The sequence below is a fragment of the Phocoena phocoena genome, chromosome 11, assembly GCF_963924675.1.
Source record: "Phocoena phocoena chromosome 11, mPhoPho1.1, whole genome shotgun sequence".
Lineage (NCBI taxonomy): Eukaryota > Metazoa > Chordata > Mammalia > Artiodactyla > Phocoenidae > Phocoena > Phocoena phocoena.
The window spans coordinates 87,846,021-87,870,650 of NC_089229.1; the positions used below are offsets into that span (position 1 = coordinate 87,846,021).

Sequence of the window (24,630 nt, forward strand, 5' to 3'; positions counted from 1 at the left end):
TCATCAACACTTCTCATTTTACTGTTTGCCCTTATGTTTATGTGAATTAAATTTTATTTTAAAATGATTAAATAGCTCCTACTTGTCCATCTTACCCCAGAAATTTTACTCTGGTTGTGTTTTAGATCTTCACAAAGATTTAACACTTTGACTTGAAGAGTCATAAGGCTTGGGGTTACAGAGTTCTTAGTCTGAGGCTCCATCTTGAGTCTGAGGCTCAAACAATGAGAAGTTTCCTTGTGTCACCCAGAGGATGTTTTTATTCACGGTGGATTGAAGTCAGGCAGCACTACCACTTTTTTTAGAATTCTGGCTAATATTTTTACTGTGCTCAGATGATGTGAAGTCATCCAAATTTGACTTTTTTTGCTCAGACTAACTCAGAATTTTATATATTCTAGATTTCCTGTTAAAATGCTTACCATTTTCTATGTTTAAAAATGGTTTCATATATGTGTCAGCTTCCTTATGAGATAAGAAAATATTTAAAAGGAAAATCCATGTCTTGTTCCATACTTCCCCTCCCCCCATGTTTGCTTTGGGTTTTGCTCCATTGGTTACTGTACCCTGCTACATTAACCCCACCCTCATTTCTTTCTTCCTAAGCTTTCAGTATGTTTCTGAATCTCCAATTAAAATTTTTAAATCCTCACTTGAGATTGGGCTTTCCTTTACCTTATTCGTTTCTTTCTTTTCATAGCTATGTCTTCCTTACAGCATTCTTTTCTTTTATAGGAGTCCTGTCCCTAACACAGTACTTGGCATATAGTGAATACTCAATAAACAGTTATCAAATTACTAATTAAATGAGCTATATATTCATAGTGCCTAGTTCTTTGAAAGTACTTCATAAGTATTTGTTGAATCATTATTTATAATGCAATATAAAAACCAGAAGTCTTCCTAACTTCCTAAGATTTAAGTAATTTCTCTTACCTATTGCAATGTTTCTTATTGTAACCAAACAATAAAAAGCCCACTGCAGGGTAAAAAAGATGTATCTTGGGGTCTATTTCCAAGGTCTGTCCTAGGTGTTTACCCTGAACTCTAAGCTGTTTGAAGGCATCTTTCTGCTAGAGCTGATCTTCTCAAGCACATCATTGCATCAGGAATATATGTGTTAAGTTCTGTTTGTTACATCCAATATCTTAATGCTCCACTTCGAAAACTTTGACTTTATCTCACCTCTCAGATCATGTTACACAATTAGATGCTTACTACATTTTCTTACTCCTTTTTTCTCCAACTGGGGCTAGACTGAATTTGTAACATAATTACTTGTACTTCTTCTCAGAACGAATCCTTGGTCACCATTTCTTCCACCTGGAGACTTGATCTGTAATTGCTGTCCTCTTCCTGAGACCGTGTTTACTCTTCTGTGATAGTCCTCTCTACCTCTCCAGACTTCTCCCACTAACTCATTAAAAATCTCCTTAACAATAAGCACAGTGGGTTATTTAAATCTCCTTCTAGGAGCTAATGATGACCTGACAATTTCTTGGGGGCTTAATATATGGTGAAGTGTGAACTAAAGTCATATTTTTGTGCTACATTCCTATGCCCTCTCTCAACCTCCTATAAGTTTTCCCCTCCATGTCCTGCTTTGTGGAGTACATGGAAGAAACAGAAAGAGGTACACTCAATTTAATTGGATGAGTGCCTTATGGGGACCTCTGTGTGGAGGCAGGGAGCTGGACCCACATTAGCACCAAGCACTCCCTGAAGAGGAAATAAATATGTCTCATACACGTTTACTACTATACTATTTTTTTCACATATCAATAGGTGCTTTTGTTAATACAATTTTATAATTTAAAAACACTACTGCATTTATAGTAGTTTTAAAAATTATTTTGTATTTCTTAAATTTATCAGATAGCAAAAGGACTTTAATGACATCTGAGAAATCAAAATTTTTTTCGTTCGTTTGTTTGTTTAAAGAGAGGTCCCTCTAGTTGAAAAGCCTTAGGATATTCTTAGCATTCACTGGTGGAAGAGACTTCTTTCTTAACTGAAGAATGAAATATAGGGGATTCTTAGCTAGGTTATTATTTTAGGTTATAAACATTATGTGTATTAGTAAATCTTTATTCACAATGTTGACTTCTAAATAATATTGTTAATAATTAAATATACCAATTTTCTGCCTTCATTTCTTGCCTCCCATTGCACACAGCATTTCAAATGGTTTTCAATGTTACTTTTTTTTATGATGAATGAAAGTATCTTGAAAATATGGTTAATTTATCAAAATTGAGGGAAAAAAAGTAAGCAGTTGTTTGTAAAGTAAATAAAACCATCTCACATTGTAGGCTATGCCAGCAACTATTTGGTATTTTCACATGAGTATATGAGAAATATATTTATTTTTCATACATAGTAATAATAGCTACCACCTACTGAATATTTAACTTATTTAAAGCACTCTCTTAAAATAATCCTTGAGCCAGTATTGTCTTTATTTTATTTAAGAGGTTTTTCTATAAAGCCTATGCTCTTAACCACTACCCTATACAGACTCTACAAAGAATGCAAAGGAAACTGTCAGATTCAAATTAAGAGCACTTCTAGATCAAATTTTATCAGGAACGTGATGAAGGTACATGGTTTAAAAATATCAGACACTTTGGAAATGTCTGTAGATTAATTCAAAGTTTAATTGTATTTAATAGGTTATTATCTTTTTGATGAATAATTTATGAGAATTTTCCATCAAGTTTTTTTTAACTTAAATGTTTCCAATCATAAGATAATATAGGCTTTGGAAGAACTCAACTGACAATGATTAAAAAATGATGGGACTATCAAAACCTGAGGTCTATGCCAGAAACAAAACAACATAATAAAAAAGCATTTTCCTCATCTATGTGCCTGCCAAATTTCAGTTCTGAAACTGAGGCTAGCCATCATGAAGAGGGTCTTTTTATAAAATGACAATGTACAACAAAAGTACAAAAGTACAATAAAAGTGCTTCTGATATGTGGTTTGCTGTATGCTTCAGTTAAAGAAATGGTGGAATGGTCTTTCCAATCTTTCTGTGTGTTAATTCATATAGAATGAGACGATTTAAGGTATTCATGAATTCAATTAGGATGGTCTTCTGCTTCATTTCACACCAATTTAAGCCTTTAATAGAACTTTTATCATCAATAGATGATTTCCAATAATTCTTAAAAAAATCAACTCAAAAACCAAACTGCCATGTGTCTAGCACTTTGGATGGTCTGGGAGAGGACACAGAAAAGTGGTAAAAATAGTTTCTGCTTTCAAAGAAATAAGCTCTTTGGCATCATCATCTGGTGTTTTATATATATATATGTATGTATGTGTATATATATATATATTTTTTTTTAATTTTAATCCTCAACTTGATGTAGTTAACAACCAGACAGAAGTCACAGTCTAGTAGATAGAATTCCTTTTCTGACTCAATACATACGGACTGAATTGTTTCTAAAAGTCCAGAATTCTAATTATGGCTCCAGAATTTATCACTGAAGTGTTTTGTTTGAAAAGTTTTTCCATTTCTTAATAACATGTAACAAGTAAGGCATTAAACCTCATTTATTTTTCACAATCTACTCAATAGCAAATACTGAAGAACTGTTTGTAAGTTAACTGGTAATTAATTTTTTTTTCTTTTTTCTTTTACAATTGCACTGAACCACCCTAAATGATTGCAAATTTCCTAACCCCTAGTCTCTATCCACAAGTGCTGAGAAAACTGTACAGATAAAGAGACAGAATATGCTTTGTTAGAGATGGCTGAGGAATTGTGAAGAACAGATGAAATAATGGAAGATTAGCTTTATGATATTAAATTTGATAGTATGGGAAAAAGATGGATTACAAAAAGCAGAAACTAGTAATTTAGAGGTAAAATACGAGTTTTTTACCCATATACCTCAGATATTTGTCTTGATCCTGTCCAACTAAACAGTTTTATCATGATTTAAATAAAGATATAGATATATGATGTAGAGGTGTTAATAATCTGAGTGTTATGGCCAATATGCTGGAACAGATCATCAGGACTGAGTTATGAGGGGCTGGAAGGATGAACTATATCTAACAAAGATGATAACAATAGACTGAATGTCAGGTTCTTCTTTTGGGAAACTCACTCTGCAAATCCAGGGTATGAAATTCTTGTTGCTTTCCTTCATTGGAATATGTATTTTTCTTTTGTTGCTGAAGGGTATATTCCCTGGCTATAGAATTCTAAGTTGACAATTCTTTTCTTTCAACACTTTAATGATGTTCCACTGTCTCTCGCTTCAATTTTTTCTTGCCTACATTGTTTCATTGTTCTCCTATATGCCAAGTGTTTTTCTCTAGCTGTTTCACTAGTTTTTCTTTGTCCTTGGTTTTTAGCAGTTTGAGAACAATGTATAAATGCATGCTTTTCTTTGAGTTTTTCCTTTTGGTACTCACTAAGGTACTTAAATTTATAAATTTATGTCCTTCACTAAACTTTGGAAGTTTTTGGCCATTATTTCTTCAAATATTTTTCTGCCCCAATCTCTTTCTTCTGTCCTGGGAGTCCAGAAAAAAAAATGTGACCTGTTAGATCTTTGGGTATTTTCTCACAGACCCCTAAAATTCTATTCTTTTTTTCCAATCTTTTTTCTCCATGTTCTTTAAACTGGATCATTTCCCTTGATCTATCTTCCAGTTCACCAACCCTTCCTCCCATCATCTCCATTCTTTTCCTGAGTCCCTCAAGCAAGATTTTAAATATTAGATATTTTATATTTCAGTCCTTAAAAGTACATTAGTACTTTTAAAATGAAGTTTATAATTAACTTTAATATAATTAATAGAACATTAAAATAACATAATATGACATTATATTACTTTCAGGTGTACAACATAATGATTTGACTAGTATGTCTAGTTTACATCCATCACCACACAGAGTTCCAAATTGTTTTTCTTATGGCGAGTACTTTTAAGATCTACTCTCGCCAACTTTCAAATACACAACACAGTATTGTTAACTATAGTCAGCCTGCTGTACACTATATCCTCGTGACTTATGTATTTTATAACTGATAGATTATACTTTTTGACCACCTTTACCAATTCACCCCTCCCCCGACCTCTGGCCGTCACCAATCTTTCCTCTGTATCTATGAGCTTGGTTTCATTTTGTCTAGATTCCACACACAAGTGAAATCTAGTGGTATTTATCTTTCTCTGCCTGACTTATTTCAGTAAGCATAATGCCCTTAAGTCCATACACCCATGATGTCACTAATGACAAGATTTTCTTCTTTTTATGGATGAATAATATTCCATTGTGGGTCTATACAACATTTTCTTTATTCATTCATCTTTTGATGGACACTTAGGTTGCTTCCACACCTTGGCTATAGTAAATAATGCTGCAATAAACATGGAGGTACACGTACCATTTTGAATTAGTATTTTCATTTTCTTTGAATAAATACTCAGAAGTAGAATTGCTGGATCATATGGTAGCTCTATTTTTAATTTCTTGAGGAACCTCCATACTATTTTCCATAATGGCAACACCAATTTACATTTCCACCAATAGTGTACAAGTGTTCCCTTTTCTCCACATCCTTGCCACCCTTGCTATTTCTTGTCTTTTTGATAATAGCCATTCTACATGTGAAGTGATATCTCACTGTGGTTTTGATTAGCATTTTCCTGATGATTAGTGATGTGGAACACCTTTTCATGTACTTGTTGGCCATCTGGATGTTTTCTTTGGAAAAATGTCTTTTCAGATCATCTGTTCCATTTTTAATTGGCTTGTTTGGCTTCTTTGCTGAGTTGTATGACGTCTTCGTATATTTTGGATATTAGTCCTTTACTAGGTATATGATTTGTTAATACTTTCTCCCATTCAGTAAGCTGCCTTTTCATTTTGTTATGGTTTTCTTTGTTGTGCAAAAGCTTTGTAGATTGATATAGTCCCAGTTGTTTATTTTTGCTTTTGTTGCCTTTATTTTTGGTGTCAAATCCAAAAATCATCACTAAGCTCAATGTCAGCGATCCTTTTTCCTATGTTTCTTCTAGGAGTTTTATGGTTTCAAGTCTTATATCCAAGTCCTTAATCCATTTTGACTTAATATTTGTGTATGGTGTAAGATAGTGGTCCAGTTCCTTTTTTTAGCATGTGACTGTCCCCAGCACCATTTAGAGACTGGTTTTCCCCATTGTATAGTTTTGGCTCATTTGCCATAAATTTGTTCTTTCTCAAGATTGCTTTGGCTATTTGTCCTCTTTTGTGGTTCCATACAAATTTTAGGATTGTATGTTCTGTTTCTCTGGAAGTGCCATTGGAATATTGATACGGACTGATTCAATATTGATTGAATCTGCAGATTGCTTTGGGTAGTATGGACATTTAAACAATGTTAATTCTTCCAATCCATGAGTAGGGAATATCTTTCCATTTACTTTTGTTTGTTCAATTTATATTGCTGTCTTATGGCTTTCTGTGTACAGGTCTTTCACCTCCTTGGTTAAATTTATTCCTAGGTATTTAATTCTGCTAAATGCAGTTATAAGTGGAATTGTTTTCTTAATTTCTCTGATTGTTCACTATTAGTGTATAGAAACACAAGTGATTTTTATATATAGGTATTCTCTGCTTTTTTGGAAGTTTGCTTTAGGCCACTTTGCTTTTAAGAAAGACTTACATTAACACCTGTTTTTGCTAATTGAACAAAATCCGAAGAGGATTTTCACTTTTACAAGTAAAGGTGAAAAGCAAAAACAGTGTTCAGTGTTTTTTGGGGGGCAGCAAGCTGTTATAGAGGTAGCATGAACACTGAGCAGTGAGAGTGGCACTGCTAAGCTCTTTTCCCAAGAGCTACACTCAGCATCTCAGCATCAAGTCGCCATAGCTTTGACCTGTGTCTATTAGCATGTGTGCTTTATCTCGATTTATTCTGTGAATTTGTTAGCAAGATGTGGCCTAAGATAATTGCTTCTTCATTTTTGCCATTTTGGCTTACTAAAGATTTTGTAGGAATGCTCTATTTTTGGATATCGAGGGAAACATATTGATTTTGTATGTTGCAATTTTACTGAATTCATTTATTAATTCTAATAGTTTTTTGTGAAGTCTTCAAGGTTTTCTATACGTAATATCATGTTACCTATAAATAGGGACAGTTTTACACCTTCCTTTCCAATTTGGACGCCTTTAATATCTTCTTCTTGCCTAACTGAATAAAAGTGGTGAGAGTGGGTATCCTTGTCTTGTTCCTGATCTTTGAGGAAAAGCTTTCAATTTTTTACCATTGAGTATGATGTCAGCTGTGAGCTTGTCATACATGTCCTTTATTATGTTGAGGTACACTCCCTCTATATCCTCCCTGTTGAGAGTTTTATCATGAATGGATGTTGAGTTTTGTCAAATGTCTTTTCTGCATCTTTTGGGGTGCTCATATGACCTTTAGCCTTCATTTTGTTAATGTGATCTATCACACTGATTTGTTTTCTGGATGTTGAACCCTTCGTTCACTTCTGGAATAAATCCCAGTTGATTCAGGTGTATGACTTTTTTAACGTATTGCTGAATTCAGTTTACTAATATTTTGTTGAGGATTGCTGCATTTATGTTCATGAGGGATACTGACTTGTAATTTTCTTTTCTTGTAGTGTTCTTGTCTAGTTTTGGTATCAAGGTAATGCTGGCCTCATGAAATGAGTTCAGAAGTGTTCTCACCTCTTCCATTTTTTGTAAGAGTTTGAGAAGGACTGATAGTAATTGGTGCTAATGTTTGGTAAAATTCACCTGTGAAACTTTCTAGTCCTGGTTTTTTCTTTGTTGAGAGGTTTTTAATTACTTATGCGATCTCCTTACTTGTTAGTGGTCTGTTAAGATATTCTGTTTCTTCATGATTCAGTCTTGGTAGGTTGTATATTTCTAGAAATTTATTCATTTCCTCTACATTGTTCAATTTGTTGGTGTATAATATTCATAATTTCTGATTATGCATTTCTTTGGTATCACTTTAATATCTCTCTTCTTTCATTTCTGATTTTGAGTCTCTCTCTTTTTTTTAGTCTAGGCAAACGTTTGTCAGTTTTATTTATCTTTTTCAAAAAAACAGCTCTTAGTTTCATTGATCGTTTCTATTATTTTCTCCTCTTTATCTCTGCTTTGATCTTTGTTATTTCTTCCTTTGTGCTAACTTTGGGTTTAGTTTGTTCTTCTTTTTTTAGTTTGTTGAGATGTAGAGTTAGGTTGTTCATTTGAGATCTTCTTTTTAAAAAATATTTTATACCCATGTGGCTGGAAGAGATTGTTGGTATGAATTTTATCTTCTTAAATTTGCTGAGTTTTTGTGTGTGTGTGTGAAATATAATATGTTCTATCTGGATTATGTTCTGTGTTTGCTTGAAAAGAATGTGTATTCTGCTACTGTTGGGTGGAATATTCTGTATATATATGTCTGTTAGGTATATTTGACCTAAAGTATGGTTTAAACCCAAGATTTTCATATTGATTTTCTTTCTGGATTATGCATTGTTGTAAGTGGGGTATTGAAGTCCATACTATTATTAAATTATTGTCTATTTCTCCCTTCAGATGTCAGTATTTGCTTAATATATTTTGGTGCCCCGATGTTGGGTGTGTATATATTTATGTTTCTTATACCTTCTTGATCCCTTTATCATTATATAATGAATTTGTCTCTTGTTACCATTTTTTGGCTTAAAGTCTATTTTGTCTGTTAAAACTACCTCACTCTCTTTTGGTTTCCAATTACATGGAATATCTTCTTTCATCACTTTACTTTGAGCTTATGTGTGTCCTTAAAGCTGAAAGTGTCTTATAGGTGGCATATAGTTGGATCATGGTTTGTTTTTCTTTTTTACCAACCAGCCATTCTATGTCTTTTGATTGGATAATTCAATCAATTTGCATGAAGAGTAATTACTGATAGGTAAGGACTTAACCCATGTCATCTTACTGTTTTCTTGCTGTTCTTTTGTTCCCTTCTTCCTCTCTTCCTCTCTTGCAGTCTTCTTTTGTAAACTGATGATTTTCTGTAGTGGTATGCTTTGATTCCTTTATCTTTATCCTTTGTGAATCTACTGTAGGTTTTTTCTTTGTGGTTACCATGAGGCTTAACAAAAAACATCTTACAGATATAATAATCTATTTATGCTGATAGCTTTACTTCAATCATATACAAAAACTCTACCCCTTTATTCCCCCCATTTTATGTTATTAAAGTCACAATTTACCTCTTTTTATGTTGTTTGTTCATTAACAGGTTATTGTAGCTATACTTATTTTTAGTACTCTTGTCCTTTAACCTTTATACTAGAATTAAGTGGTTAACACTCTACCATATTATAGTATCAGAGTAATCTAACTTTGACTATATACTTTACCAGGGTTTATACATTTTCATATATACGTGTTACCAATTAGTATCTTTTCATTTCAGCTTGAAGAACTCCTTTCAGCATTTCTCATAAGGCAGGTCTAGTGGTGGCAAATTTCTTCAACTTTTGTTTGTCTGGAAAAGTCTTTATCCCTACTTCATTTCTGAAAGACAGGCTTGCCAGGTAAAGTATTCTTGATTGGCATTTATTTTAGTTCAGTACTTTGAATATATCATCTCACTCTCTCCTGGTCTATAAGGTTTTTGCTGAGAAATCTGCTGATAACTCTACGGGGGCTCCCTTGTAAGTTACAAGCCTTTTATCCTCTTGTTGCCTTCAAGATTCTCTCTTTATCTTTGAATTTTGACAGTTTTATTATGTGCTCTGGAGAGAATCTCTTTTAAGTTGAGTTTTGTGACCTATGAGCTTCATGTACACGAATATCCAAATCTTCCCTCAGATTTGGGAAGTTATCAGCCATTATTTCTTTAAATATACTTTCTGCTCCCTTTTTCCTCTCTTTTCCTGGAACTTCAATATATCACATAGGCTTTCTTCACTCTCCTTTCTTTTTTCCCTTTGTTCTCCCCTGACAGGATAATTTCAAAGTTCCTGTCTCCTATCTCACAGATGCCTTTTCTGCTTGATCCATTCTCCTGGTGATGCTCTCTGTTGTATTTTTCATTTCATTCATCATATTCTTTAGCTGTAAAATTTCTGTTTGGTTTCTTTCATAAAAAAAATTTCTATTGGGCTTCCCTGGTGGCGCAGTGGTTGAGAGTCCGCCTGCCGATGCAGGGGACGCGGGTTTGTGCCCCTGTCTGGGGGGATCCCACATGTTGCAGAGCGGCTGGGCCCGTGAGCCATAGCCATTGAGCCTGCGTATCTGGAGCCTGTGCTCCGCAACGGGAGAGGCCACAACAGTGAGAGGCCCACATACTGAAAAAAAAAAAAAAAAAAATTTCTATCTCCTTGTTAAATTTCTCATTTTGTTCATGTATTATTTTCCTGATCTTTTTGAATTATCTTTCTGTGTTTTCTGTAGCTCATCAAATTTCCTTTAAATAGCCATTTTGAATTCCTTCTATCAGGTTAATCACAGATCTTCAGGTCTTTGAGTTCAGTTACTGGAAGATTATTGTCATCCTTTGGTGGTGTCTTGTTACTTTGATTTTCATGTTCCTTGAAATTTTGCATTGTTGTCTTCCTATTTAAAGTGGCAGTCACCTCCTCCAATCTTTACTCTCTGCCCATTTCAATGTATCCAGATTCATACTTTTTGCTACCACAGTGCTGTGGAACTTCTTCTCTGCATACCTGAAGTTCCACAAAGGCTCTTTTATCCATGAATGATTGTCTAAGACAATGCTTTCCAGGAGCTCCTGCACCCTGGCTGAGAGGACCAGGAGTCAGTACACAGCCCACTGCAGGGTCCTCAGCTGGGACTGAGGCCTATATGTCTATTACCTGAAGCATAGGTAGGTGAGACTCCTCCTTGATCCCTTGGTGGATGGTGTTGGGTCTCACTTTTGTCTGTGGATGGATGATGAATTTTTGTTGTTGAGTGGGAGACAAAATGAGGGATGGCTTTTGCCACTATTATGCTGATGTCACTCCTAAAGGGACTTCAGAAAAGTCAGGAAGGAACCAAATTATGAGAACCAATGTCAGGGCCTTAGCTTATGTGTTTCTGTTTGTTTGTTTTCTTAAAGTTACAATGTAGAATTAAGGGAGATTTTGGATAAAGGATAGAGATTAGGGTACAAGGCTTTCAATAAGAAGAGAGAATGATTAAATAAAATTTACATCATGTGGTGTCCTATACATTGATGGCTATGTCATCTGGGGAGATGGTGAGTGTCCAGAGCTGTTGAATATTTAGAGCAATAATTCTCAGCAGGAAATCACTTTATTCTTTTTTTTTTTTTTTTTTTTTGCGGTACGCGGGCCTCTCACTGTTGTGGCCTCTCCCGTTGCGGAGCAACAGGCTCCGGACGCGCAGGCTCAGTGGCCATGGCTCACGGGCCCAGCCGCTCCGCGGCATGTGGGATCCTCCCACACCGGGGCACGAACCCGTGTCCCCTGCATCGGCAGGCGGACTCTCAACCACTGCGCCACCAGGGAAGCCCTCACTTTATTCTTAAGTGAGACAGATGTGATGATCAAATATTTGTCACCTGACCATTCTCAGTTTAGTATCAAGTATTATAGAGAGCAGAATTCACTGAGAAAATCTATTCAATTGTAAATACAGCTTAAACTAAACTGCTGTGGACTGTGGCTGTTTTTCACAGACATACAATTAAGCAAACATTTACTCATTTAACAAACATGCATTAAAGGCACAGTATTGCGCTAGCACTATGAAATAAACAAAATATATTTCCCACAGCTTTTACAATCAGTAAATTTTCAATACAATTGAAACTACAGGATGAGCCAAGATGATAAGTTTCAAGAGCTGAGATAAGGCAGTGAATATCAAATGGCTGGTATATAGAGGAAATGTAACAGGAGGCCAAAGAAGGAAGGATAACTAGGAACAAGAGTGGCCCAGAAGGTTCAGAGAGAGTGAGAGGTTTGAGCTGAGCCTTGAAGTTGAGTTGGATGTAGAAGGTAAGCAGAAGTATGATATAGTGAGCTAGAATGACTGATGTGTGTCTAGTCAACAGTGAAGGTACCATCTAGAATATAACACAAGTTTTGTACTGTGGATGGTGGATATAAAAGGCAGGTTATGGCTAGACTGCGTAGTATCTTAAATATTAGGCTAAAGAATTTTAAATTTACTGAGACTCTATTAAAATTTTTTATTGATATGATTAAAATGGAGTTGTAAGATGTTTTAGGCAGAATAGAGAAGTAGGAAACAAGGAAAGGAATACCACAGGAATCAACCAAAATAATCTATAGATAAATTAACAGAGACTATAGAGCCAAGTTTTAACAATAATAAAAGTAAAAGGAAACTAAAATGATTTGTTGATTACATATAGGAGTACTGGAGTAAGTTAAAATATAGAAAATAAATTACAGAGAAGTTTTCATCAAGAGTTACTTGGGGATGGTGCAAGTAGTTCTGAGTGAGAGTTGGTTTTAGTGGAAAGTAAGGACTATAATTTAGGATTGTTAAGTTTGAAGAGATGTCAAGATATCAGAGTGTAAATGCCTATCAGGCAGTTGGAAATATGTAAATTGAGTTCAGAGAAATATTAAAAGCAGAGACATAAATTTAGGAGTAATTCACATAATCTGAAGTTTCAAAACTGAATAAAATTTCTTAGGAAATTAGTTTGAAGAGTTGAAGCCCTGAACACTGTAAAATCTTCACATTTAAGGGCTAAAGATGAAGTCAACATCTATTAAAGCACTATGTACCTTATCTAGTTTAAATTTATAAGTGCTAAGGAAGCCTCAGAAAGAGATTTAGAGAATGTACAGACAGTGAAGTTTTATGGAGAGCCTGAGAATAGAAAAGTTCAAGAAAGAAGAACTAAAGGTGTTGGCTATTGGAAGAGATCAATTACCATTATCATACCAATTATCATAGGTTTATAGAACAATTTATGGTTTGTTTTATTAAGAAATAATTGGTAGGGCTTCCCTGGTGGCGCAGTGGTTCAGAGTCCGCCTGCCGATGCAGGGGACACGGGTTCGTGCCCCGCTCCGGGAAGATCCCACATGCTGCAGAGCGGCTGGGCCCGTGAGCCATGGCCGCTGAGCCTGCGCGTCTGGAGCCTGTGCTCCGCAAAGGGAGAGGCCACGACAGTGAGAGGCCCGCGTAACGCAAAAAAAAAAAAAAAAAAGAAATAATTGGTAATCTTTTTTTTTTTTTTTTTTTGCGGTACGCGGGCCTCTCACTGTCGTGGCCTCTCCCGTTGCGGAGCACAGGCTCCGGACGCAAAGGCTCAGCGGCCATGGCTCAAGGGCCCAGCCGCTCCGCAGCATGTGGGATCTTCCCGGACCGGGGCGCGAACCCGTGTCTCCTGCCTCGGCAGGTGGACTCTCAACCACTGCGCCACCAGGGAAGCCCAGTTGGTAAGCTTTGAGGGTTAATGTTTCTTTGGTTAAAAAAATCATGAAACACAATAAAATATCTATATCTGGCCTGGGTACTCTTCACTACCCATTGCTTTGCATCTTATTCTTTGAAACAGGAAATCAGTGCCGTAATGGGCCAACTCTGGAAGAACAATTTTTTATTCATGGAATATAAACCAAATATAATCAATGAGATAATTATTATTAGCAAATTGCCCTTTATCAAGAAACTGACATTTATTTAGATAAAGTGAATCTAGGATGGGGCAGTGACAAATTTCTTTTACAAATCTAGATTTTAAAAAATTGAAAAGAATTGGGATAGTCAGAGAACTTAGCCACGTTAGTTTAAAAAGATGCACAAGACTGATGGGCCAAGACAGCAGAGTAGAAATACCCTAAGCTCACACCCCCTCACAGACACACCAAAATTACCACCATTTACAGAATAACGATCAACAAAAAAGACTGAAACCTACCAGAAAAGATCTTCTACAACCACAATGAGACTGGTAGGAGGGGAGGAGTCACAATATAGTCTAGTCCTATACTCCTGGGTGAGCAATCCACAAACAGGAGAAAATTAACAACTTATTGACCAGAGATGTATCAATACGTTTTCAGAGAGTGATACAATTAATATCACCGTGTGAAGTTGTTAGAGCTTAAAATTGATCAAGGTTCATTATACAATTTATGATTGTCATTATCATTCACAGTTTGCCCCACTAGGTTTTTGTTCCAAACTTGTGTATATTATAAATTCAAGTTTATTACTGTAAAAATGACACATAGCAAACTTTTGAGTGAAGAAGAATTTTTCGGTGAATTTTATGCAGATACTTTCTCTGATTGTCCGAGCGAAATATATACTAGTGTCTCAGAAAATGACAGTTCTTCGGGATATAGTTCTGATTCAGACAATGTGAATATTAGACCCAAAAAAGACAAAGAACCTTAGTGATTGATTCTGATACGGAAAGTGGAAATGAAACTCACGGTGCTGGAGAATGCTCCTTTGCTTCTACAGAAGAGTGGATTGAAGACAACATTTCAGGAAAATTAGATGACTTTACAGATATGTCAGGTGTAACTACTGAATGTAATAATCCGCAAAGTGTTAGTGAAATAACAGAATTAATTTTTGGTAACGACTTTTTCGAGTTGGACGCTTCTCAAACAAACTTGTGTCCCCGACAGAATAAAAAACTATATAAAAAGTATGATAAGGCTTTAAAAGGGACTGATGTAACCAATAGTGACAGGAAGATGTTTCTTGGATTAATAATTTTGATGGGACAAATAAGAAAGTCACACTGGAAAGAATACTGATCGACTGGTCCCTTACTTGAAACACCTATCTTTCCAAAGATTATGACAAGAAGAAGATTCGAACACATAATGAAATTTCTTCACTTTAATGATAACTCGGAAACTCCACTTCCTGCAGACAGAATTTCAAATGTTAAACCTATTTTGGATTATTTTCTACCAAAATTTCAATCTATCTATATACCCAAACAAGAGCTATCACTTGACGAGGCAATGATAAAGTGGTGAGGATGCCTCAGATTCAAAACCTATAATGCCAGAAAACTTACAAAATATGGAATTTTGGTCAGGATGGTTAGCGAAAGTGAAACTGGATATATATGCAACCTTGAGATTTACACAGGTGAAGGAAAGAAACTGCAAGAAACAATATAATTGGTCCTACAACTTTACCTTGGTTCATGACACCATATTTACTGAGACAATTTTTACAACAGTGTGTCCACATCTGAAATACTGTTGAAAAATAAAACCAGAGATCGTGGGACTATAAGAGAGAATCGTGGTCTACCAAACCAATTAAGGAGAAATCCAAAAATCTACGGAGGGGAGAAATGACATTCTTACAGAAGGAAGAAGTGATTCTTCTTATATGGAAAGACAAGAGGCTAGTTCGCATGGTGACAATTATTCATGACGCCTCTATAGCATCTACAGGAAAGGAAGACAGGAGGACTGGCCATCAGATAACTAATCCCACTTGTATATTAGAGTATAATAAACATATGAAAGGAGTTGATCGATCTGATCAATATCTGGCAAACTTCAGTATCCTCTGGAAAACTAGCAAATGGTATAAAAAAGTGGGTTTCTATTTGAGTAATTGTGGTTTATTCAATGCGTTTAAAATTTATTGTAGCCTTAATGCACAGAATAAAATGACTTACATGCAATTTTTGTTAGCAGTAGTTAGAGAATGGGTAACTGACCATCCTGGTGAATGTAGTGGTAGTCCTGCACCTGGTTCTTCTTGTGGTGTTTCTAAAAGAGCCTCCCGCAAAGACCCACCTTGTCGACTATCAGGCAAAATAAAAGAACATATTCTAGAGGGAATAATACCCACAGAACTAAAAAAAAAAAAAAAAAAATTGCCACCAGAAAGTGTAGAGTCTGCTCTTCCAGGGGGAAGAGCAGTGAAACACGGTGTATTTGTAATAGGTGTTCTGTTCCCCCGCACAGAGGTGCCTGCTATACTGCCTATCACTATCACACTCTAACGAAATATTAGAATGCTTTAGTAAGACATGTACAAAGTTTCAAGTAAATGCATTAAATGCAAAAAAAAGTTGTTGATATTTAATCAAATGCAAGTGTTTTGATATTCACTTAGGTAAAGATCGCCAGCCACGGGTGTTAGTTTCACAAAATTCCACCAGTCAATAATGTGTTAAAATTGCAGAACTTCTCCCAAAGGAGTAAGAGGTCTGAGCCCCGCATCAGCTCCCCGGCCTGGGGGTCCTGCATCGGGAAGACAAGCTCCGGAAGGCCAGCAGGCCTTACTTTTGGGAGTCCCAGAGGGCTGAGGGAAATAGACTCTATGCTTAAAGGGTGCATATAAAATCTCACAAGCTCTGGGACCCAGGGCAAAAGTGATTCGAAAGGAGCCTGGGTCAGACCTACCTGCTGATCTGGAAAGTCTCCCAGAGAAGCAGGAGGCAACGGCAGCTCTCCCTGATGACACAGACGCTGGCGGCAGTGGACACTAGTGCTGGCAAGTGCCATTCTGGAATCCTCCCGCTAGCTTATTAGTCTCAGGACCCAGCCCCGCCCCCACTCACAGCCTGTAGGCGCCAGCACTGGAATGCCTCAGGCCAAGCAACTAACTAGGCAGGGACACAGTCCCACCCACCAGCAGACAGCTGCCTTAAGACCTCCTGAGCCCATAGCCTCCCCTGGACACAGCCATTGCCACCAGAGGACACAGGAACCAGCCCCACACACCAGTGGGCAGAAACCAACACCAGAATCTTTGGCTCCACCCACCAGCGAGCCTGCACTAGCCTCAGGACCAGCCTCACCCACCAGCAGGTGGACTCTAGCCACAGGACAATGGCAGCTCCGCAGCATACAAACCTAGTGCACCCACCAAGGCCAGAACCTGCCCTGGGACCAGCTGGGCCCTGGCCCTGCCAACTAATAGGCCAACAGAAGCTTTGGGACAGCCCAGACCCTGTACCCAACTGTGTCAGGAGGCCTCTCCCCCATTCCCCCACCTCCTTCCCAGCAATCTGACATCAACTCTGGGATTCCTGGGCGCTACAACCAGACTCCAGAAGCCGGCTCTGCTTGCCAGTAGTCCAGCACTAACTCCAGGACCTGGCTTTAGCCATCAGTGAGCCAGCACTAGCCTCAGGGCCCTGGGGTGCTGCAGCTGGCTGCCTTGTGACAGGCCCCGTAAACCAGTGGCTGGCAGCCTCTGCACAAGGCAGGGCCTGGCAACCAACCAGTCTGGGGCCAACCAAGCCCACCAGACCACCCTCAGTAGTCAGCCCACCACAAAAGAAGGACCCACACAGCCCACACAGGGAGCACCCTTAGAACATATTGCTCTGGTAACAAGAGGGGAGGGCACTGCCGGGATGCACAGGACATCTCCTACAAAGAGCCACTTCTCCAAGGTCAGGAAACATAACTAACCTACGAGATACATAGAAATAAAAACGGCAGCTTAGGCAGAATGAGGTAGCAGAGGAACATGTTCCAAATGAAGGAACAAGATTAAGCCCCAAAAGAAGCACTAAGTGAAATGGACATAGATAGTCAGTCTACCCAAGAAAGAGTTCAGGGTAATGATGGTAAACATCTTTTAAAGAACTCAGGATAAGAATGAATGCACAGGGCTTCCCTGGTGGCGCAGTGGTTGAGAGTCCGCCTGCCGATGCAGGGGGCGTGGGTTTGTGCCCCGGTCCGGGAAGATCCCACGTGCCGTGTAGCAGCTAGGCCCGTGAGCCATGGCCACTGAGCCTGCGTGTCCGGAGCCTGTGCTCCACAACGGGAGAGGCCACAACAGTGAGAGGCCCGCGTACCGCAAAAAAAACAAACAAACAAAAAAACCGCAAAAAGAAACAAAAGAATGAATGCACAGAGTGAGAACTTAGAAGTTTTTAAAAGGATACATAGAACATTGTTATTTTTACATGTCGAATATTGCCATCATCTGTGATTTATTTTCACAACCCTCTTGTGTTACCTTCACCAAGTCTACATGTTGTCTCTTTTACACCCGTGGGCAACACAAGTCACTTGGTGCTAAGTACAGAACTCCCATTGTATGCAGAGTGCCATCTATGGGGTAATTAGCCATGAGAAATGTTTCTCAAAGTGTGTCCACGGACCACTTGTGTCAGAGAACCTTCTGAAATGCTCGTATTTGGGAGCAGGAGAGAAGAAAACAAGTCTAGACGTGAAAGAGTAGAGGAATCCATGAGACCAGGAGAAGACTGTAAAAGGCAGATGTAGAAATTCCAAGCCAAACTACAGAATCATAGTCACTGGGAGTCACATCCAGGAATGTGGATTTTAAAAACAAGGACCCCCAGACTATACATACATAGTAAAATTGCAAGAATTCTTTAAAATAAAAAATAAAATGTAATAAAATTTTAACATGTGTGTGTGTGTGTGTGTGTGTGTGTGTGTGTGTGTTTAGCCTGGGTTCTTGTTGTGTTTGACTAATTCTCTCTCTCTTCTGTTAATTTCCATACAGTAATGATTTTCTGCGATTTTGTGTCTTATGAAAGGATAAACAGCACTCCATTTGAGATATACCCTGATTTACCTGACATGACTTGCTCCTCATTTGAAATGGCTTATTATTCTGTTACAGAGTAAGAGACTCTCATAATGTGAGCATATTCAATATCAGAAGGAAGTCTGGCATCCTTATTGATTACTTTTAGAGCCTTCTGGAATGGACTTATTCTGGAGCAGGTAGAAGAAAACAGTCTAGAAATGACACAAAACTAGGGGAATCCATGAGACCAGGAGAGACATTGTAATATATACAGAGACATTGCAGAAGTCAATGGAAGAGATCAGTTTAAAGTGGGCTACATGGGAAAACACTAGAAAGATTTAAAAACATATTTCAAATCTAAATGATTTTTCTATCTTCCTCTGTTACATAAACTGAAAAATTATTGAAAATAATCTTGGCCAAGCTTCTAAATACCTGCATTACTTTGTCAGTCCCTGTTCACTAGGATAAATCATATCGTGCTGCTTTGAAAGGAAAAAAATTTAGCAATTTTTTTTTAACTTGTGAATTCACAGGAGGGAAGTAATTCTTAGAGAAAGCTTCAAGGATTTAATATAAGATAAACAATTCTTTTCATCAAACTCACTATTAAATATAACAGAACTGCAGGCAGAATAATTCATTTTAATATTAAAACCAAGCACAACTTCTTTAGTCTGATTACTCAAGCATGTGAAAATACTAAAGTCTAAAAAAATAATTAGTTAAAACTTGAAATAAGAAAATATGTTGAGAATTTACAGATAGATTTTTCTGTCATTTACATTATAATGTTATCCCTGTCTTCAGATAAGCAGAAGAAATAAAATAGTCATTTAAGAGATGCTGTGAAAAATGCAAAGCCTGAGAACTTTGTTGTGATGATTTGGGGAAGGTGAAAAAAGTCTTAGTTCTTAACATTAGAAGTAATTTAACATTCTTTCATTTAACAAAGTATTCATTGAGCATCTACTATATACTTGGCCCTGCTTTAGCCTCCGGGTTTACAGCAATGATACAGGGCAGTGGAGAAAATAAAGTAGGAAAGGAAGTTTGGAAGTGCCAACCAACAGGGGTGGTTTTGCAGTTTTACATATGGGAGTCAGAGAGGACCTCACAGAAAAGGCGACAGTTAAACACAGTTGTTTAGGACATGTGAGATTGAACCATGGAGAATTTGAGTCATGGGCCTGGGAAGAGCAGTCCCAATAAGCTGAGTAGCAGGTACAAATGTCTTGGGGCAGAAACATGCAGAAACATTCAAGGCATAGGAAGAAAATCACTGAGGCTGGAGTGGAGTGATTCAGGGAGTCTGTAGCACGAGGTGAGGTAGGAGAGGTCAAGGGCGCCAATACTTGGCTTTCATTGTAAGTGGTATGAGATTCCTTCCCCAGAGGGATATGAGAGAGGAATGACAGGATTTGACTTTTACTCTCAAAGGAGTATTCTGGATGCTAGGTTAGGAAGAGACTAAAAAGATATAAAGGCAGAAGCAGGGAGACCTGTTAAGAGGCTACAGCAGTAATTCAAGTGAGAGATGATGGTAGATTGAACCAACGGTGGTAAGCAGTGGAGGTGAAACATGGTGGGATTCTGGATTTATTCTGAAAACTGAGCTCACAGAATTTGTTGATAAATTTGGTTGTAGTTTGTGAGAGCAGTCAAAAGGACTCTAAGGATTTTAACCTGAGCAATTAGTAGGATGAAGGTGCCATTTAGAGGTGAGACAGGTTGCCAAAGAAGCAGGTTTAGGGGGGTGATAATCAGAAGTCTGATTGGATGTATATTAAATTTATGCTGTCTATTGAATTTCTACTAGAGTTGTTGAGTAATCAGTTGTACATATAATTCTGGATTTTAGGGAGACTTTCAAGCTAGAATTATAAAATATGGAAGAAAAAGACATGTAAGTGGTATTTAAAGCCACAAGCCTGGAAATAAAAAAAGAGGAGTTCCAGGGCTATGTTAAGAGATTGTGGAGGAGAGAAGAACCAGTAGGGAGCATGACTTCATTATTAACAACTTTCCTTCTGAGGGCAACGGCAACGTAAAGGCTCTAGCGGCCCTAAGTGGTTTTCAAATTTTTATAGGATTCACCTGCTCATTTTCCATTTACCCATAACTTGATCTAAATCTTAAACTCTTGCTCTTAGTCACTTACTCCCCACCTTTATGCCTGCATCACACTGGTTTTGAATATACTTATTGGTAGTGCAACTTCATCTGAGTGTAAAGTGCATTTCTGAAAACTGTCAAAAGTAATTTGGGGATTTAGCTGATGAATAAAATGGGTGGCCAAGTTGGTTAATACTGCTTTTGATCAAACATTAGGCATGACTCCTGAATAGTATCAACAAGTTTATTGTGTGGTTTATATGCAGAGCTAAAAGCAATGTCAACAGGCATGTCCTAAAATGTTTTGAGCAATGACATTACTGAAATATATGTATAGTTTCCAAGAGGACTGTTTTCAATTGACAATTATATATCATACGCATATATAAGTTCTGTTAACTTGATTAACACTATTTCTAATAGTCTATTATTTTATCATGTATATTTATACAGATGCTTAAAGTCCACGAACATGCATACAGCTATAAAAAATATCTAACTCAATCTTCATTTCCCAGCCTAACAATTTCTTAAACAACTGCTATTCTCAGCTAAGCTGATTAACTTATCAAAAGCAATTGAAAATAATTATTTTAATGAGTGAAAGTTCTACAAAAACACATTTAATAATATTTGCCCAGCTCTTACAAAAATGGCTGATTGCAAACACTATAGATTTACAAACAAGTGTCCTTGGATATCTGGCTAATACTAAATTTGTAAAGGATGCATTCCCTGAAAGTTATGCCAAATATTTGTTCAATGAACAAATATTTATTAAGTTCTAGTGTGTTCCAAATGCATGTCATGTTGAGAAGAGTTTGCTCCTTTAAGTCCTTCAAAGTGCATCCTTAGAGATTTATGTGCATAAAGGAGAGAGCTAAGGTAGTGCTTCTGACTTTCTCCATGTGGAGTCTCCTGGGGAGTTTCACCATGTGGAGGACCTGTTTTGCTAGGCTAGCAAAAGACCAGAGAAATAGGTGAGGCTTAGAGTTACCCTTTTCTGTTTGTTGCACCCAGATTCAGACCTTTAATCAATTACCTTGTGACAAAGAAAGCTCCCTCTCTTACTTAACGACATGGCCCAGTTGCCATCCTTGCCTCTCTGACTTGACCAATCTTTAGGAAGGAATGGGGTATAATAGAGAAAGCAGCTTTTAGTTTTCCTTAGAGGCTAACTACCACTGACGTTCTTGGTTCTGGGGATGCAAAGATGGGGTCCCTGTCATCAAAGAAATTATTACTTTTTGAGGGAAGAGAAATACCTTTGAGCAATTACATCAGAATATGATAACATACTCAATGGCAATCTGTGGGAAAACACTAAGAGCTCCTGGCTTCACAAAGAAGGTGCTGGCACTATTCAAAGAGATGAGTCAGTTTTCCACAAAGCTCAGCGTGATGAGAGAGGGGTAAATTCTTGGGACATAGATTTTTTTCTTTTGGCTCTTAATACTCTAGGTAGTCCTGCTTTTTTGTTTTTTTTTTTCTGGTACGCGGGCCTCTCACTGTTGTGGCCTCTCCCGTTGCGGAGCACAGGCTCTGGACGCGCAGGCTCAGCGGCCATGGCTCACGGGCCCAGCCGCTCCGCGGCATGTGGAATCTTCCCGGACCAGAGCACGAACCTGTGTCCCCTGCATCGGCAGGCAGACTCTCAACCACTGCGCCACCAGGGAAGCCCTGGTAGTCCTGCTTTTTCAAAGCGTTTTCACTAGATTTGTCGTGACACTTCATTTTGAATAAAGTCTGGGTTTCATTCTATGACTTTCCCTGTGAAATATTTTATAGCCTTTCCCCCAAGGATCACAATTACACTGAGGCACAACGCTGTAACTGGTTCATTGTTCCTTACTTACACTTGGTGGCTGGCCCCATTTCTCTCACGAACGTTGACATTAATTGCTTAAAGAAAGAAAGTGATTTCTAAATGTAGGTTTACATGTTTCTTATTAGATAAGATAAACTCACAATGTTTTTCACGTGCTTCACGAGTATGGTCAGCTTCGCATCCTCGTATGTTATGACTAACTGCACCTTAGGCTTCTTGTCAGGAAACTTCTCACCTGATGAAACAGTAGAGTTTTAGTGGATTAAATTGGAAGTGGCTGATCACAGAACAAACTGAACATTCAAAGACTAAAGCAGGACCAATGAATAATATGAAAAAGAAACATTCTTCATATGACACTGAAAACATAATACTCTTCAGGAAACTGGGCTGGTTAAGACAGGATTTGTGTCTAATAATCCTGAATCTATTCTACCTCCTCATAGTCTATGTTTTGTTTCAATCGATACCATTATTTTCCCGATTATTAAAGCCTGAGACTTCAGTGTCATTTTTGGCCGCAATTTTCTCCTCAACATTCAGTACCATGAGCTTAAAGTATTAGAGAACATAGGGGTTGAAAGTGTTGGCTTCAGAAGTCAGTGAGTCTGGGGTGCAGGTCCCAGCACTATACTAAAGACTGTGTCAACATGACTAAGTTAATCGACTTCTGTAAAATGGAGATAATAGTCCTCTACTTCAGGACAGTTGAGATGATTAATTGATAACATTCAAAAGTTCTCACAATATAATCTCTCAGTGAATGTTTGCAATTACTCCATATATTTACACTCAGCTCTTCCTTTCCAGTTCTGCTGTGCCTAGTGCAGATGCATATGGATCTTTTGCCTGAACTACTGGAACATTCTCTTACCCTCCTCCAGAACCCAAATGTATTTGTACACAATTACCAGTATAATCTTCCTAGGGCAACTTTTATAAAATTACTCTTTGATCAAAGTACTGTTCATAGCTTTCCATAGCTTATGAAAAAGTTTGAATTTTTCAGCTTTGTATTACTGCTTCTTATTGAATGTGTCTGTCTTATTTCCCATTCTTATTATTTTATACTGCAGTCTGTATGTTCAGTTCTACAGACATGCTCTGCTATTTCCTTGCAGACATTGCTCATATTATTCCCTTTATTTAAAATGATCTCTTCCACCATTTTTGGCTATTGAAATTTTACCTTTCTGCAAGGCCTAATTAAAATGCAAAAGGGTTTCTGTGGTCGCCACCCTCTGAACTCCCCTTAGCATGGCCCTTATCACTTAATATTTATATTGTAATTATTACCTTACATGTCTCAATTTGCTTAGTGGATTACAATCTCCCTTAGGGCTTACTTTTTTCCTATTTCCCCAAGGGATATATAAATCAGTGCTTGCTCCATAAAGTTGCACTAAATGTTTATTTAATGACAAAAGTAATCTCAATTTTCCTTTCAAGTTATATCACTCCAACATTAAAACGAAGGCTTTAGTTTTTTAATTAAAAACTTCCTCCAGTTTATAGCTCAAGGATTAAGCATAATTCACAGTTTTCTAATATTTCCCTTGGTAATCTCTGGTTGTATGTTTTCTGAGGGAATTCAGAAAGAAGAAATTTACTACTAAGAAGGAATTTGGCAATGTTTTGTTGTGGGCTCATTGGGGTCCATGTTGTTTTCTGATAGTGAGTTTTAGCTCTCTAATCCTAACATTTGAAAATTAAACCTGAGCTTTATGTTTCTTCTCCCAAAGCCTTTTACATGTTTATTAGAATAGTTTACACATTCTAAATAGGTAATATTAATTAATTTTATTGTTAATGTGGATTATTGATATTGAAATAGTTAAAATTCACATTGAGTGTTTCTTACAACTGAAATGGTAATTACGTAAATATAATTAAAAAATTCTTCCTTAAAATATCTTGATTATGATGACTGAGTGACGCTGTGAGTTTGAGACATTACGAGATAATTTTGACTGTAGTACTTGGGTAAATTGTATTTCATAATACAAAAATGTAGTTGAACTTTTGGTATGAGTATGCTAAAAATGCTGATACTTTTTGATGCACAATGAACATAATTTTTGAATTAAAGAGTGAAAGGATTATTAATTAGAAACTTAATGTGTTTAATTAGAGAAGCTTTAATTCAGACAGGAAATTAGCATAAATTTATGGGTGAGTGTCTAAATGATAATCATA

General features: G+C 37.2%; 1 protein-coding gene across 2 annotated transcripts in view; it reads right to left on the minus strand.

The window, feature by feature from the left end:
• Positions 1-24,630, minus strand: part of PIK3C2G (phosphatidylinositol-4-phosphate 3-kinase catalytic subunit type 2 gamma) — a 353,351-nt gene that overhangs the window by 14,599 nt on the left and 314,122 nt on the right. For both annotated transcript variants that reach the window (XM_065887110.1, XM_065887109.1), the window contains one exon: positions 22,575-22,669. In XM_065887110.1, the coding sequence (XP_065743182.1) occupies positions 22,575-22,669 (95 nt within the window). The remainder of the gene's footprint in view (positions 1-22,574; positions 22,670-24,630) is intronic.